The sequence below is a fragment of the Caretta caretta genome, chromosome 2 (genome assembly GCF_965140235.1).
Source record: "Caretta caretta isolate rCarCar2 chromosome 2, rCarCar1.hap1, whole genome shotgun sequence".
Taxonomy (NCBI): Eukaryota; Metazoa; Chordata; order Testudines; family Cheloniidae; genus Caretta; species Caretta caretta.
Genome location: NC_134207.1, coordinates 15,119,397 through 15,136,619, shown reverse-complemented (window position 1 = coordinate 15,136,619; position 17,223 = coordinate 15,119,397). Strand labels below are relative to the sequence as shown.

Genomic DNA, 17,223 nt, shown 5'->3' with positions numbered 1-17,223 from the left:
GCTATGAATTTCTAATAGCAGTCTAAAAATAAAATACTGCTGTGTGTCACTTGGCTGTGTAATTGCTTGGATGATTAGCATAGCACCTCTTGTACTATACATGCACTTTCAGAAGGCTTTGGGAAGAGTTTAATAGTCTACATGAAAATAACATTTTCAATTAAGGTATTTATACAATTTAAAAGATGGAGTCTCAACTTTTAATTCTGAATGAAATTGTGACACAAGGAAAAACAGTGTTATTTAAAAGTGGTTTAGCATTTCTGATGGACAAGGATTCTTTGTAAAAAGAATAATTTGGAAATGCTGTTTAGAAATAATGACACGCTTGGGAGAATTGTAATTTATTCATTATCTAATATTTTTGCATTATTCTGGCATCTATTCTGTAACAAAAAGAGAAATTCTAAAGTTCCAACAATTTCAAAGTAACGTACTGGGCTTTAGCAATGAAATGGCCATTAAAGGGAAAGATATTCAACAGCATAAAGGGCAGTGAGGCACTCAACTCCAATTGAAAGTTGTGGCAGAGCTCCAACCTTGTCCCCATGGGTACCACGCTTCCAGGCGGTTTATGCTAGCTTCAGAGGCTCACTGCAACCCTCCACATAGCCCTTCTCTCTCTCGAGGGCCATGGAAACAGTCTTCTGAGCCCTTTTCATCATAAGCCAGCAATGGAGGTTGGTGAGAGAATTCCCACAGTCTCAGTTGCTCCTACGCCTCATGCTAAAACAGTTTAGCCTCCTGTCCTGACAGGGGCCTGTTTTCCCCTCCCAGGAGGTGTTTCTGTAGTGGTGAATTGGGGGAAACCCAGGCCCGCCCTCTACTCCGGGTTCTGGCCCAGGGACCTTAATTGTAGCAGCTGTTGGCAGCCAACCTTTTACTGCCAGAGTTGCTACATTTCCCTGAGCCACTTTCCCACAGCTCTCCTGATTCTCCCTTCTTCACCCTTACCTTTGGGCTTCCTTACTAATGACTTGAGAGTGTCTTCATTAACCGGACCTTCAGCCGCATTTCCTCTCCCCTGGCTCCTCTCTGCCTGACTGCAGACAGCCCTTTTATATTATCAGAGGGGCCTTAATTAGAGTCAGGTGGTCACATTAGCTTAATGGCCTCACCTGACTCTTTGCAGGTTAATTGGAGTCAAGTGTTCTCATTAGCCTGGAGCAGCCCCTGCTCTGGTCAGGCAGGGAACAGAAAACTGTTAATCCAGTGGCCAGTATATCTGCCTTCTGCTACTCTGCTGTAACCGCATTCCTGTCCCTTTTGTTCATTAGTTGTCACCCGTAATTACTTGGTTTTCCAGGTCCTGTGGACCCCGCCCTTAGGCTGGGGGGGATCCTTTAGCTGTGGGCGGGCAAAGCCCGCCCACTTCCTGGATCCCAATAAGGCTACTCTGCTGTTCCCAACTGGCCTGGGTCTATCACAAAGTGAATGGGCCATAGGAATCATAGAATCATAGAATATCAGGGTTGGAAGGGACCTCAGGAGGTCATCTAGTCCAACCCCCTGCTCAAAGCAGGACCAATCCCCAATTAAATCATCCCAGCCAGGGCTTTGTCAAGCCTGACCTTAAAAACTTCTAAGGAATGAGATTCTACCACCTCCCTAGGTAACACATTCCAGTGTTTCACCACCCTCCTAGTGAAAAAGTTTTTCCTAATATCCAACCTAAACCTCCCCCACTGCAACTTGAGACCATTACTCCTTGTCCTGTCCTCTTCTACCACTGAGAATAGTCTAGAACCATCCTCTCTGGAACCACCTCTCAGGTAGTTGAAAGCAGCTATCAAATCCCCCCTCATTCTTCTCTTCTGCAGACTAAACAATCCCAGTTCCCTCAGCCTCTCCTCATAAGTAATGTGTTCCAGACCCCTAATCATTTTTGTTGCCCTTCGCTGGACTCTCTCCAATTTATCCACATCCTTCTTGTAGTGTGGGGCCCAAAACTGGACACAGTACTCCAGATGAGGCCTCACCAATGTCGAATAGAGGGGGACAATCATGTTCCTCAATCTGCTCGCTATGCCCCTACTTATACATCCCAAAATGCCATTGGCCTTCTTGGCAACAAGGGCACACTGCTGACTCATATCCAGCTTCTCATCCACTGTCACCCCTAGGTCCTTTTCCGCAGAACTGCTGCCTAGCCATTCGCTCCCTAGTCTGTAGCTGTGCATTGGGTTCTTCCGTCCTAAGTGCAGGACCCTGCACTTATCCTTATTGAACCTCATCAGATTTCTTTTGGCCCAATCCTCCAATTTGTCTAGGTCCCTCTGTATCCTATCCCTGCCCTCCAGCGTATCTACCACTCCTCCCAGTTTAGAATCATCCGCAAATTTGCTGAGAGTGCAATCCACACCATCCTCCAGATCATTTATGAAGATATTGAACAAAACTGGCTCCAGGACCGACCCCTGGCGCACTCCACTTGACACCGGCTGCCAACTAGACATGGAGCCATTGATCACTACCCGTTGAGCCCGACAATCTAGCCAACTTTCTACCCACCTTATAGTGCATTCATCCAGCCCATACTTCTTTAACTTGCTGACAAGAATACTGTGGGAGACCGTGTCAAAAGCTTTGCTAAAGTCAAGAAATAATACATCCACTGCTTTCCCTTCATCCACAGAACCAGTAATCTCATCATAGAAGGCGATTAGATTAGTCAGGCATGACCTTCCCTTGGTGAATCCATGCTGACTGTTCCTGATCACTTTCCTCTCATGTAAGTGCTTCAGGATTGATTCTTTGAGGACCTGCTCCATGATTTTTCCGGGGACTGAGGTGAGGCTGACTGGCCTGTAGTTCCCAGGATCCTCCTTCTTCCCTTTTTTAAAGATGGGCACTACATTAGCCTTTTTCCAGTCATCTGGGACTTCCCCCGTTTGCCACGAGTTTTCAAAAATAATGGCCAATGGCTCTGCAATCACAGCCGCCAATTCCTTTAGCGCTCTCGGATGCAACTCGTCCGGCCCCATAGACTTGTGCACGTCCAGCTTTTCTAAATAGTCCCTAACTACCTCTTTCTCCACAGAGGGCTGGCCATCTATTCCCCATGTTGATGCCCAGCGCAGCAGTCTGGGAGCTGACCTTGTTCGTGAAGACAGAGGCAAAAAAAGCATTGAGTACATTAGCTTTTTCCACATCCTCTGTCACTAGGTTGCCTCCCTCATTCATTAAGGGGCCCACACTTTCCTTAGCTTTCTTCTTGTTGCCAACATATCTGAAGAAACCCTTCTTGTTACTCTTAACGTCTCTCACTAGCTGCAGCTCCAGATGCGATTTGGCCCTCCTGATCTCATTCCTACATGCCCGAGCAATATTTTTATACTCTTCCCTGGTCATATGTCCAACCTTCCACCTCTTGTAAGCCTCTTTTTTATGTTTGTCATAAATATAAAGGGAAGGGTAAACCCCTTTGAAATCCCTCCTGGCCAGGGGAAAGCTCCTCTCACCTGTAAAGGGTTAAGAAGCTAAAGGTAACCTCGCTGGCACCTGACCAAAATGACCAATGAGGAGACGATACTTTCAAAAGCTGGGAGGAGGGAGAGAAACAAAGCGTCTGTGTCTGTCTGTAGTCGTCTTGGCCGGGGATAGACCAGGAATGGAGTCTTAGAACTTTTAGTAAGTAATCTAGCTAGGTATGTGTTAGATTATGATTTCTTTAAATGGCTGAGAAAAGCATTGTGCTGAATAGAATAACTATTTCTGTCTGTGTATCTTTTTTGTAACTTAAGGTTTTGCCTAGAGGGGTTCTCTATGTTTTTGAATCTAATTATCCTGTAAGATATCTACCATCCTGATTTTACAGGGGGGATTTCTTTATTTCTATTTACTTCTATTTTTTATTAAAAGTCTTCTTGTAAAAAACTGAATGCTTTTTCATTGTTCTCAGATCCAAGGGTTTGGGTCTGTGGTCACCTATGCAAATTGGTGAGGCTTTTTATCCAACATTTCCCAGGAAAGGGGGGGTGCAAGTGTTGGGAGGATTGTTCATTGTTCTTAAGATCCAAGGGTCTGGGTCTGTAGTCACCTAGGCAAATTGGTGAGGCTTTTTACCAAACCTTGTCCAGGAAGTGGGGTGCAGGGTTTTGGGAAGTATTTTGGGGGGAAAGACGCGTCCAAACAGCTCTTCCCCAGTAACCAGTATTAGTTTGGTGGTGGTAGCGGCCAGTCCAAGGACAACGGGGGGAATATTTTGTACCTTGGGGAAGTTTTGACCTAAGCTGGTAAAGATAAGCTTAGGAGGTTTTTTCATGCAGGTCCCCACATCTGTACCCTAGAGTTCAGAGTGGGGGAGGAACCTTGACAATGTTTAAGATCCGCTAGGATTTCACCGTTAAGCCAAGCTGGTCGCCTGCCATATTTTACTATTCTTTCAACACATCGGGATGGTTTATCCCTGTAACCTCAACAGGGATTCCTTGAAATACAGCCAGCTCTCCTGGACTCCTTTCCCCTTCATGGTAGTCCCCAGGGGATCCTACCCATCTGCTCCCTGAGGGAGTCGAAGTCTGCTTTCCTGAAGTCCAGGGTCCGTATCCTGCTGCTTACCTTTCTTCCCTGTGTCAGGATCCTGAACTCAACCAACTCATGGTCACTCATGGTCAGTTAGGAACCTAACTTCAATTTGTGTCTTTTAATATCTCCCCCTAAATCAATGGGAGCTGAATGGTTAAAAACCCCATTCAATGCTTTGAATAATTATCCTTAAGTGTGAGGCCAAAGCAGTTTCCATTTACAACAGATCTGCACTCGTTTACTTATCTTGACTTATTTATTGGGGGATTAACTTGGTGCCATTCAGTCTCAGTTCTCATTTCAGGATTAGCTCAATCTTTCAAAACTATCATGGAAATTTATCAGCTGATCACTCATTTGAAAAGAAACTGAAAAGATTGGGACTGTTTACCTTAGACAGGAGATGAATAAGAGGAGACCTGATAAAAGTATATAAAATAATGAATGCTGTAGAGAAGACAGATTGAGAACTTCTGTTCACCCTGTCACATAACCTAAGAATAGGGGACAGTGAATGAAATCATAATGTTGCCATTTCAGAAGCTAGAGAAGAAAATACTTTTTTCACACAGATAATTAAACTGTTCAATTCACTCCTCAATGTTCACCTTCAAATCGACTTTGCTGCAACAGTGAAAATAAACAGACAGATGTGCTGCTTTTAACTGGAAATTTACCTTGTTGGATAAGGGCTTCTGCAGCAAGTTCACCAGTACCTACATTAACATACTCTTCATTGGGATGCTTCCTGTTGTAATGCCTCTTCAGGGAGCCAGATATATTGCAGGAATAATGACAGTGTGCACAACGGAAAGGCTAGAGAAAAAAAAAAAAGGAGAGTTACAACTTGTCATGCACGTCTGCTTTCTGTAGAGATGGGTCCAAGCTGCAGTATTCAGACACAAACTTCCCCAAAATTCAAGAGGGTTCACGTTGGTTAGGGTATATATCTGTCTCATTTATTCCAGGAGCTTTCAAACCAACACACAAGTATGTTTTAGCTAACTTACAGAAAATGTGTTGCTTTTTTAATCATTTACTCTAAACTATGTATCCTCACAACACTGTTTCACAAGTACAAACAGCTACACTGTGTTTATAAGTAATTGTTTTCCACAATTGGTAATTACGGGTCTCATCAGGCAAAGTCACGCTATCAAACATACTGCTTGCCACCTTGAGTAGGATCAGGGTCTCTCACCTCTGTAGGCAATATATAATCTTGATTTGAAAGGGGAAAGGAGGAGGACAGAAGTAACTGAGTCCAGGTCAGTAAATAAAAATTATTTGTATGTATAAATAAATTTTGGGGGTTTTGTTTTGGTAATGATCACAAAATTACAAGCGCAGGGTAAAACAGGTTGAAAGCATTAAGAAAGTCACAATGTTGGCATTTTTAGTATTATTAAACTATATAGCAGTGAAATGAATGCTCTGAAAATTTAATGGCATATTTCTTGAATGTAAATTTAATGTATTCTGTCTTGTACTGCTTTACACCTCATGTCTGTTCATGTCTGGATAGTGGGCGATGTATGAGCTGCTATGGCAGTTCTAATTCACAGGGAGATTCCTGCAGATTAGCTGAATCCCCAACTACCCAGATGAGACAGGTTAAGAGCTTCCAGAGTAGTGCAAAACAGTTGGAATATTGGAATACTTTTTATAGTGGGGGTGCTGAAAGCCACTGAACAAAACTCTCAGCCTTGTATATGATGGAAACCACATCAAGCCAGGGGGTGCTGCTTCACCCCCCGCACCCATAGTACCACCACCCCTGGTGCAAAACAGCCTTATGCCAAGGTCGACATGAAGTTTTTGCCGGTATAGAAATGGCTATTAGGGGATCAATTCTTTCCAACATTTCTATACTGGAAAAAGCCCTAGCGTGGACACAGTTAGATCAGTACAGAAGTTCTTTTGCTAATATAGACTATTTTGCTTGCTCAACCGGCGTAAAAAGTACTGGCAAGAAAGTGCTTTTTTGACAGCATAAACTGTATCTGTACTAGGAGGGTGTTGCTGGTAAACTATGCTAGCAATACTTTTAAATGTACATTAGGCCGCAGTGGGGCTCAGGATCTGGCCTTCTGTATCTTGTTTTCTCATCTGTAAAAGGGGGATATTACTATCACACAGTGGTTTTGTGAGGCTAAACTAATTAATGTTTACAAAGTGCTTTGAGGTGTAATGACAGATGAGTATAGAAGTATTGTATTCCCACAGTGCTTTATGCAAGGGAAAGAGCATTACGCCCAATGTTCTAGCAAATTCACTGGATAAATACATTTTTCTACCTGCAGTACCCCTGCACTTCCAATCAGATGCAGTATTCTTCTCTTCTCATCCTCAACTATAGCGTAGAGCCGCTGTGCTTTTACCTACACCAGAGGTATGTTGTGAGGCTTAATTCTTGCTATGTGTTTTCAGAGCCTATAGCAGGGACTGTTTGGTCAGCAGGTCTACTGGTAGGGCCTCCTACTCCAGGATCTATTTTAGGTCAATGTGTCCTGAACAGGATTCAGTTGGGTCAACCTCCTTGACAGTAACCCCCAAGTTCTGCCCAACGGATAAGCATAGAGGAATCTGGAGTGGATAGGGGGACGTGGGCTCTCCCTATTCACCAGGACTTGGCCCACGGCCTTGGAAGTGTGATAGTGTGGCAAGGCTTATGTTCAACCCACCTCCTGCTCACATTCCCTTGCGACACTTCCTACCACACTGGATGCCGCAGTGTGGTGCATGGCTACAGTTTTGTTATAGTAATTTTCTCAAACCCCAGAGTCTCAGAATGGATGCAGGTGACCCTCTGGTGCCCCTGCACAAAGTACTCCCTACTCTGGTGTGATATCAAAAAGTAGGGGGAAAGATCACAGCTGGACCTCCTTGATAAAAGCTTCTTCTTCTACTGTTGCAGAGCAGTGTCCTCCAGGAAATGGCTTCTCTCCGCCTCACTGCCTGGATTTCTGGAGCTCTCTTTATACAGCTCCTTTCCCCAGGAGTATGCTCAGCAGTGACTATGGGGTGGAGCTTTCCTGGCCAGTACTGCTCCAGGTTTCCCACTATCTTGGCCATAGTGAGGGTTTGTAAACCCCATTAAAGAGCCACAAAAGAAAGACTCTACAGAAGTAGTATTTATCCCAACATTCAATTATAGTACCCTAAAGTTAAGCAGCTAAAATTTTTATTAGGCATCCAAATCTCTATTTATGTGCCAAATATTAGACACACAATTTTGAAAATTAGACCCATTATTTTGTACATGTGCACCATGGTGCTTGATATTAAATATTAACCTTACATGTTCACAAACACAATATATGTGAAGGGTAGAAGGATGCCAGTAACAAACTACCATTACACCTATACATTTACAAAACAGGTGGAGAAATGTAGTAAACCTTGTAAGAAAACAGAAATACTAAACTGTACTGTATACCTCATTTTTTTAAAAAAAATTTAAACAAAGGCAAACAATTTCTGAATGCATCCTCTGTTTCTATGAAGATGCAGAGTAAAAAATATATGGGGAATCCAGCTGATTTAGCACACTGCCTGAACTTTCTGCCAACATTTAAAAATTTTAAATAGTGCTTACAACACAAATATATTTATGCTCAAGACGGTCTTCTAATGGGCATCATTACCAGCTCCACCATGAATATTTCATGTTATTTTGAAAGTAAGACAAATTAAAGTCATTCTCCAACTGTAACACAGGATACAAGCTTCAAAAAGTTAATTTGTCATTACATATTAATCAGCAGTGGATCAAATCTATTTGATCTGTAACTTAATGGCACACAAAGAGCAGATCTTTCACCTGTATTTTTTCAGGTAATTAAAGAGAGCTCTCTGAACAGTCTGCTCTCTGCAGTTAATGATTTCAATTGTGTGTTTGCTGTGCTAATTATGCTAATTAGCCTGTCAAAAGTATTCAGAGTAAACAACCGCCTCTTTAAATTTGGGTCCATTATTCCACATTTGTCTAAGGGTAACCAATAGTATGGATAGAATGTGATGTCATCTTCTGAAACTTGATAAGCAATTAATTATAATAAATTACAGTATTCAACTCAGTAGGGAATATGAAAGCTAGGTTTCTGAAGGGGTAGGAGTGCAAGGAAGAGAGACACACACAGAAGCCCTATCCACAGTAGGGAATTTTTCTAAAAACTTCCTCCTGTTGTCAATATCTGTTCACAGCTTCACCAGTGTTAGCAACATTAGGAGCCCAAATATAGAAAGAAGGGCGGCTGGTTGCTGCAGGAGTTTCTGAATACATTGTCGATCTATGTGCTCTAGGCAAGGTTTCATAACATTGTTATAACACCAGAAGCCCTGCTATGCTATGGCTCCCAACACTGGAAGCTCTGGTAAGAGTGAGCAATGGTGGGAAATTTACTATTTCTTTACCCTAGAAAGGACCAAAGATAGATAGAAGGCTGCAGTATAGCTGGAATAAGATGAATTTTGCTGACTGTGACAAAAGACCAAGAAATCTTGATCTTTAAGAATCAGTGCTGTATGCGCATCTGAGAGCCTGACTGTTCACCAGAGTACAATATCTGTATGACAGCAGATTAGTAAACCTATGCAAAATAATTCTAATCAATTGGGTAAATCTGACTTGCATGTTATAAGAGACCGAATAAATTCACAGAACCATTTTGAGACAATCATGGTGACACATATGGATTGACTGGTTAAAGGGTCACCATCAACTTAAAATCTAACATATCCAAACATGAGTTAAAAGTAGTTTCTGGTACATTTGCACCCAAGTCCTTTGCTAATTGTTTGAGTTTTACAGTCACATTTTTCTACCGTTTTAAATGCTTTTTGCTCTCCATTTGCTGTGTGAAAAATCCACATGAACAACAGAAGAAACTGACTACGGCTCTGCAACTGGATGCACAGAGTATCTTCTGTGAAGTGAAAAAGGTGTGGAAATTTTTTCTAACAGTCCTCTAGACTTCAGTGAAAATATTCTGTTATTCTATAATTTTAATAAAGATTTGTTGGGGGGAAAATCCTGCAGGAACTAGTAATTAATATTACTGTTCCTTTAATTAAGAGAAGCATTAAAAGATTACAGAGCCCCTGGACAAATACACTGTTAGCATTAATTTTAGTCCTTAATTTTGCAAAAAAGGAACTATTCAGTATAACACAGACTTTGGATAGTGGCCTGTGCAGATATCCCAGGTAGCCCTCAAAATATGTCAATGGCTGAGCTAACCAAACACTAATGTGACCAACAGGGAAAATCCACTATTTTTTTTTTAAAAGATCTAATTGTATGTTTAGTTCTGCGTGAACAGATGATAAAAAACAGGAACCTATGTATATTTATGTGCCTATTAATGCCTGAATGTCTCCTATAATCATAAAACTGTCCAGCACTTAGGCATGCTACGTGGCAGTAAATCAATCTATTCTAAAAGATTTGGCATGAAAACTTCAAAAAGGATATTTTCAACTCGGGGATTTTCCTGTTATTTTACTGGCATATACAGTATTTCCTGAGAATGGAGGAAGGAGTGAATAGCCAAGGAATACTTAATGTAAATGTCATATCTTTTCTTTTGAAATGCTGTAAATGTGCCCTAAAAATTCTTTAAAACATACAAACTAATAGTTTTTTTTTTCCATTTTTAAACTACTGTTTTGCTGCTTCCAAAAGAGATATTTGACTCTACCAAAATTAGCTCCAAAAAAATAACAAAAATATTAGAGAAGGGTTGTGACAAACTGCTGAAGCCAAATAGCAGGGTCAGCACTCTGATCACAGTAGCTTCAATTAGTTTCTCCAGCAACAGCTAATTGAGGAAATAGGGAGGAATTAGCTACTCAGAGGCGAAGGCTGAGTTAGAGTTATGGAACCAACTGCTCCTTAAGCTGACTACCTTGAAGTGTTGCGGGGGGTGGGGGGGAGGGTCGAAGGGGAGAGGGGGCTACCTATACCCTGACTGAAGAAGATACTAAGGAAGAAAACAACTTTATTTGAGCATAAGCTTTCGTGAGCTACAGCTCACTTCATCGGATGTAGCTCACGAAAGCTTATGCTCAAATAAATTTGTTGGTCTCTAAGGTGCCACAAGTACTCCTTTTCTTTTTGTGGATACAGACTAACACGGCTGTTACCCTGAAACCTAAGAAAGAAAGGTCTCTTTTCCTCCTAGGGCCCTGATGAACAGGGGCTGAAGGTCACAAGTATTAAATAGTTGTATTGCATTGTACAGTGTTGGTGGATGGGACTTGAATAAATTATACAAAGTGAACACTAAAAGAAGGGAGTTTGAGTGGTTTCTATGGTGATCAAGGACAGGGCAGACATATGTCCTATTACAAGTGGGGCATTGTCCAGGATCTTGATTCCTATGCACAGGGTACTTGAAAATTTGTTGAGGGAGAGTGGGAGGGGGCGGTATGAAGATTCAGTGCCTGGACACAGAGCAGACTCTGCAGTGGTGGCAGAAGAAGCAGCAAAAGATGATGCATACCTTTCAGAATCACACCAACCTGAAAGACAACCCCTTCTGGTGTGGCAGCCGGAGCAGCAGAACCTGCAGGAAGTCATCAGGGAGAAGGTGCAATGACCGCTGATACAGAAGTTGATGAGTCCCAGTGCGGAGACCAGGAATCATATACAGGGAGTGATTCTATGCAACGTGAGGCCCAACTGATGACTTGGCTGCGTTCCTGGTAATATCCGAGAAAGTAGCCATGGGAACCGTGTGGAGTAAGGAAATGTGGGCCATCCAGGTGGTACCCTATCTCACCAGGGAACAGGGCTGGCTTTACCATGAGGCGAACTGAGGCAGCCACCTCAGGTGCCAGACTGTGGGGAGGCTCCACCAGGACCCAGAGTGTAGAAAATTGTGTCTGCTGCTGGTGCATATGTATTCTCTCTGCTCTAGATGCACAGTGATGATGGAGTGCTGTGCTGGAGGAAGGAGGGCACAAGAGACATAACAGGCAGGCAGGAGAAAAGGTGAGCGGGAATAACGGAAAGCAGCAGGAGCTGCAGGGAGAGAGCGGAGGAGGAGCCTCTTTGTGAACAGGGGCCGCTAACAGGGAGTTGGGAAGGGGAGTGGGAAGGGGGCGAGGTACACTTGCCCTTTTTTAAAACCTTTACACTAAACTATAATCAAAACTTCTTGATTTAAACAAATACCCCATCATTAACCTAGGTAACTGTAGGAGAAAATGCAGGCAGAAGCCCAGCAGCAGAGTGGGGGCTATCCTGTTTATTGCACTCAGTGTAGCACGTATGATTACCTGCCCTGTGGGTGGGTGGAGTATGTGTGCATTCGGTGCAAGGAGCTCCTGGCCCTCAGAGACCATGTACGGGTTTTGGAGGCCAGGGTGGTGGAACTGGAGGAGCTAAGGAATGCAGAGAGGTATTTTGATGAGGCTTTCTGGGACACTGTAGATTTGTCCCACCTTTGGTCAGACAGCCCCTGCGCTGTTAAGGAGGAGGAAAGGCCCAGAGAAGGAGAGTCCAGTCAATGGAAACAGAGGGAAACCTTCCCATAGTTGGGACCCTCCTTCCAGATGATGTTGGGGTATCCTCTCACACTGAGGTTACCTCTCTGGAGGAGGGAACTCCACTCATTAGGAAAAGGCAGGTGTTAGTAATGGGAGATTTGATCATTAGAAACATAGATAGCTGGGTTTGTGATGACTGGGAGAACTGTATGGTGACTTGCCTGCCAGACTTCTGTGTAGTGCTGGCAGGAGCCGGTGGTTGTGGTACATGTAGGTACCAATGACATAGAGAAGGGTAGGAGAGACGTCCTGAAGGCCAAATTTAGGCTGCTAGGAAAGAGACTGAAATCCAGGACCTCTATGGTGGCATTCTCAGAAATGCTACCAGTTCCACGCGCAGGGCCAGGTTGGCAGGCAAAGCTTCAGAGTCTCAATGCATGGATGAGACAATGGTGTCGAGAGGAGGGGTTTAGATTTATTAGGAACTGGGGAAACTTTTGGGATAGGGGGAGCCTATATAGGAAGGACAGCTGGCACTTCACATTAAAAAGGTTGCAGAGCAGTTTTTAAACAAAGAGATGGGGGAAAGCCGACTGCTGCAGAGGTGCACGTGGATCGGACAAAGACTTCCCTCTCTTAGAGGAGAGTCTATTGATAGAAATTCTCTAGGTTTTAGTAAGGATGAGGGGATGAAAGAGGACAAAATATGGGCCAGATCAGACAAGAAACATTCACATAAAGAATCTGACACATCAGAAAAGGGCATACAAATAAACAGTGACAAGTTTTAAAGTGCTTGTACACAAATGCTAGAAGTCTAAATAATAAGATAGGTGAATTAGAGTGCCTCGTGTTAAAGGAGGATATTGATATAATAGGCATCACAGAAACCTGGTGGAGTGAGGACAATCAATGGGACACAATCATTCCAGGGTACAAAATATATTGGAAGGACAGAACAGGTCGTGAGGAGGTGGGGGAGGGGGGTGGCACTATATGTGAAAGAAAATGTAGAATCAAATGAAATAAAAATCTTAAATGAATCCGCATGTTCCATAGAATCTCTAATGGATAGTAATTCCATACTCTAATAAGAATATAACAGTAGGGATCTATTATCGACCACCTGACCAGGACAGCAATAGTGATGATGAAATCCTAAGGGAGATTAGAGAGGCTATCAAAATAAAGAACTCAATAATAGTGGGGGATTTCAATTATCCCCATATTGACTGGGTACATGTCACCTCAGGACAAAATGCGGAGACAAAATTACTCGATACTTTAAATGACTGCTTTTTAGAGCAGCTGGTACAGGAACCCACAAGGGGAGAAGCAACTCTCGATCTAGTCCTGAGTCGAGCGCAGGATCTGGTCCAAGAGGAAACTATAACAGGACTGCTCGGAAATAGCGACCATAATATAATAACATTTAACATTCCTATGGTAGGAAGAACACCTCAACAGCCCAACATTGTGGCATTTAATTTCAGAAAGGGGAACTATGCAAAAATGAGGAGGTTAGTTAAAAAGAAATTAAAAGGTACAGTGACTAGAGTGAAATCCCTGCAAGCTGCATGGACACTTTTCAAAGACACCATAATAGAGGCTCAACTTAAATGTATACCCCAAATTAAAAAACACAGTAAAAGAACTAAAAAAGAGCCACCGTGGCTTAACAACCATGTACAAGAAGCAGTGAGAGATAAAAAGCCATCTTTTAAAAAGTGGAAGTCAAATACTAGTGAGGTAAATAGAAAGGAGCATAAACACTGCCAAATTAAATGTAAAAATGTAATAAGAAAAGCCAAAAAGGAATTTGAAGAACAGCTAGCCAAAAATGGAAAAGGTAATAACAAAATGTTTTTTAAGTACATCAGAAGCAGGAAGCCAGCTAAACAATCAGTGGGGCCCCTGGACGATCGAGATACAAAAGGAGCACTTAAAGATGATAAAGTCATCACGGAGAAACTAAATGAATTCTTTGCTTCAGTCTTCACGGCTGAAGATGTTAGGGATTATCCCAAACCTGAGTTGTCTTTTGTAGGTGACAAATCCGAGGAATTGTCACAGACTGTAGTGACACTAGAGGAGGTTTTGGAATTAATTGAGAAACTTAACAGTAACAAGTCACCAGGACCAGATGGCATTCACCCAAGAGTTCTGAAAGAACTCAAATGTGAAATTGTGGAACTATTAACTATGGTTTGTAACCTGTCCTTTAAATCAGCTACTGTACCCAATGACTGGAAGTTAGCTAATGCAACGCTAATATTTAAGAAGGGCTCTAGAGGTGATCTTGGTAAGTCTAACATCAGTACTGGGGAAATTAGTTGAAACAATAGTAAAGAATAAAATTGTCAGACACATAGAAGAACATAAATTGTTGCACAAAAGTCAACATGGTTTCTGTAAAGGGAGATCATGTTTTACTAATCTATTAGTTATCAGAAGGGTAGCCGTGTTAGTCTGGATCTGTAAAAGCGGCAAACAGTCCTGTGGCACCTTATATAGACTAACAGACATATTGGAGCGTAAGCTTTCGTTGGTGAATACCCACTTTGTCGGATGCATGTAGTGGAAATTTCCAGAGGCAGGTATAAACACGCAAGCAAGAATCAGGCTAGGGATAACGAGGTTAGTTCAATCAAGGAGTATGAGGCCCTCTTCTAGCAGTTGAGGTGTGAGCACCAAGGGAGGAGACACTGCTTTTGTAGTTGGCGAGCCATTCACAGTCTTTGTTTAATCCTGAGCTGATGGTGTCAAATTTGCAAACGAATTGAAGCTCAGCAGTTTCTCTTTGAAGTCTGGTCCTGAAGTTTTTTTGCTGCAGGATGGCTACCTTTAAATCTGCTATTGTGTGTCCAGCGAGGTTGAAGTGTTCTCCTACAGGTTTTTCTATCTTGCCATTCCTAATATCTGATTTGTGTCCATTTATCCTTTTACATAGGGACTGTCCAGTTTGGCTGACGTACATAGCAGAGGGGCATTGCTGGCACATGATGGTGTAGATTACATTTGTGGACGTTCAGGTGAATGAACTAGTGATGGTGTGGCCAATCTGGTTAGGTCCTGTGATGGTGTCGCTGGTGTAGATATGTGGGCAGAGTTGGCATCAAGATTTGTTGCATGGATTGGTTCCTGAGTTAGAGTTAGCTAATGTAACGTCAATATTTAAGAAGGGCTCTAGAGGTGATCCTGGCAATTACAGACTGGTAAGTCGAACATCAGTACCAGGCAAATTAGTTGAAACAATAGTAAAGAATAAAATTGTCAGACACATAGAAGAACAAATTGTTGCGCAAAAGTCAACATGGTTTCTGTAATTTATTAGAGTTCTTTGAGGGGGTCAACAAACATGTGGACAAGGGGGATCCAGTGGACATAGTGTACTTAGATTTCCAGAAAGCCTTCAACAAGGTCCCTCACCAAAGGCTCTTACGTAAATTAAGTTGTCATGGGATAAGAGGGAAGATCCTTTCATGGACTGAGAACTGGTTAGAAGACAGGGAACAATGGGTAGGAATAAATGGTAAATTTTCAGAATGGAGAGGGGTAACTAGCAGTGTTCCCCAGAGGTCAGTCCTAGAACCAATCCTATTCAACCTATTCATAAATGATCTGGAGAAAGGGGTAAATAGCAAGGTGGCAAAGTTTGTAGATGATACTGAACTGCTCAAGATAGTTAAGACCAAAGCAGACTGTAAAGAACTTCAAAAAGATCTCACAAAACTAAGTGATTGGGCAACAAAATGGCAAATGAAATTTAATGTGGGTAAATGTAAAGTAACGCACATTGGAAAAAATAACCCCAATTATACATACAATATCATGGGGACTAATTTAGCTACAACTACTCAGGAGAAAGATCTTGGCGTTATTGTGGATAGTTCTCTGAAGACGTCCACGCAATGTGCAGCAACAGTCAAAAAAGCAAATGGGATGTTGCAAATCATTAAAAAAGGGATAGAGAATAAAACGGAGAATATCTTATTGCCCTTATATAAATCCATGGTACGCCCATATCTTGTATACTGCGTACAGATGTGATCCCCTCATCTCAAAAAAGATATACTGGCATTAGAAAAGGTTCAGAAAAGGGCAACTAAAATGAATAGAGGTTTGGAACAGTCCCATATGAGGAGAGATTAAAGAAGTTAGGACTTTTCAGCTTCTCCTTAAAGAGGAGACTAAGGGGGGATATGATAGAGGTATATAAAATCATGAGTGGTGTGAAGAAAGTGAATAAGGAAAAGTTATTTACTTGTTCCCATAATATAAGAACTAGGGGACACCAAATGAAATTAATGGGTAGCAGGTTTAAAACAAATAAAAGGAAGTTCTTCTTCACTCAGCGCACAGTCAACCTGTGGAACTCCTTGCCTGAGGAGGTTGTGAAGGCTAGGACTATAACAGAGTTTAAAAAAGAGAACTGGATAAATTCATGGAGGTTAAGTCCATTAATGGCTATTAGCCAGGATGGGTAAGGAATGGTGTCCATAGCCTCTGTTTGTCAGAGGGTGGAGATGGATGGCAGGAGAGAGATCACTAGATCATTCATTACCTGTTAGGTTCGCTCCCTCTGGGGCACCTGGCCTTGGCCACTGTTGGTAGACAGGATACTGGGCTGGATGGACCTTTGGTCTGACCCAGTATGGCCATTCTTATGTTCTTATGTACCTCTCTAGCACCCCGAGGAGCCTGGGCTGATTAACACCAGCTTCTCAAGGAGCTTCCTGTTTCCTGCTGGTTCCCTGAACCCACCTGAGGAGAACAGGAAGTCAACTGAAATAATAGCAGCCAGTAAGGCCCTTAAGATGCTGATATCTTCTGTCACTCAGGCCCTGCTACCAGCCTGCTTATCTGTCCCCTTCAATTGAGTATTGAGAGCCACTATAGCTGGCACAGAACACCAGTCATGAGTGAAAGAAGAAAATGCCTCTCTGGGACAACATTCAGAAAAAGAAAGCAAGCAAAGGAAGCTTTTCTATCTAAGCAGGAAGGAGCTCTCCTGAGATACATAGACATAAATAACAGGAAAATAACAGAGACTGGGTGAGGAGGCACCACTCTAACTTCTGGAGACTGCGATTAAACTCTCCGAAGAGTTCCTAAGAAGCCAATTTTCTGAGAAAAGAGGTCCAGTCACCTAGGGTGCAGAGTGAGGGAGGGGTTGTGAACTGAAAAGCCACAAGAAGAAAA

The 17,223-nt window shown here is 42.5% G+C and overlaps 1 protein-coding gene across 4 annotated transcripts in view; it reads right to left on the bottom strand.

Annotated features, from left to right (window-relative positions):
- The window catches only part of ZFAT (zinc finger and AT-hook domain containing), a 232,878-nt gene that overhangs the window by 33,079 nt on the left and 182,576 nt on the right, over positions 1-17,223 (bottom strand). For all 4 annotated transcript variants that reach the window (XM_048841712.2, XM_075124919.1, XM_048841711.2 and 1 more), the window contains one exon: positions 5,205-5,343. In XM_048841712.2, the coding sequence (XP_048697669.1) occupies positions 5,205-5,343 (139 nt within the window). The remainder of the gene's footprint in view (positions 1-5,204; positions 5,344-17,223) is intronic.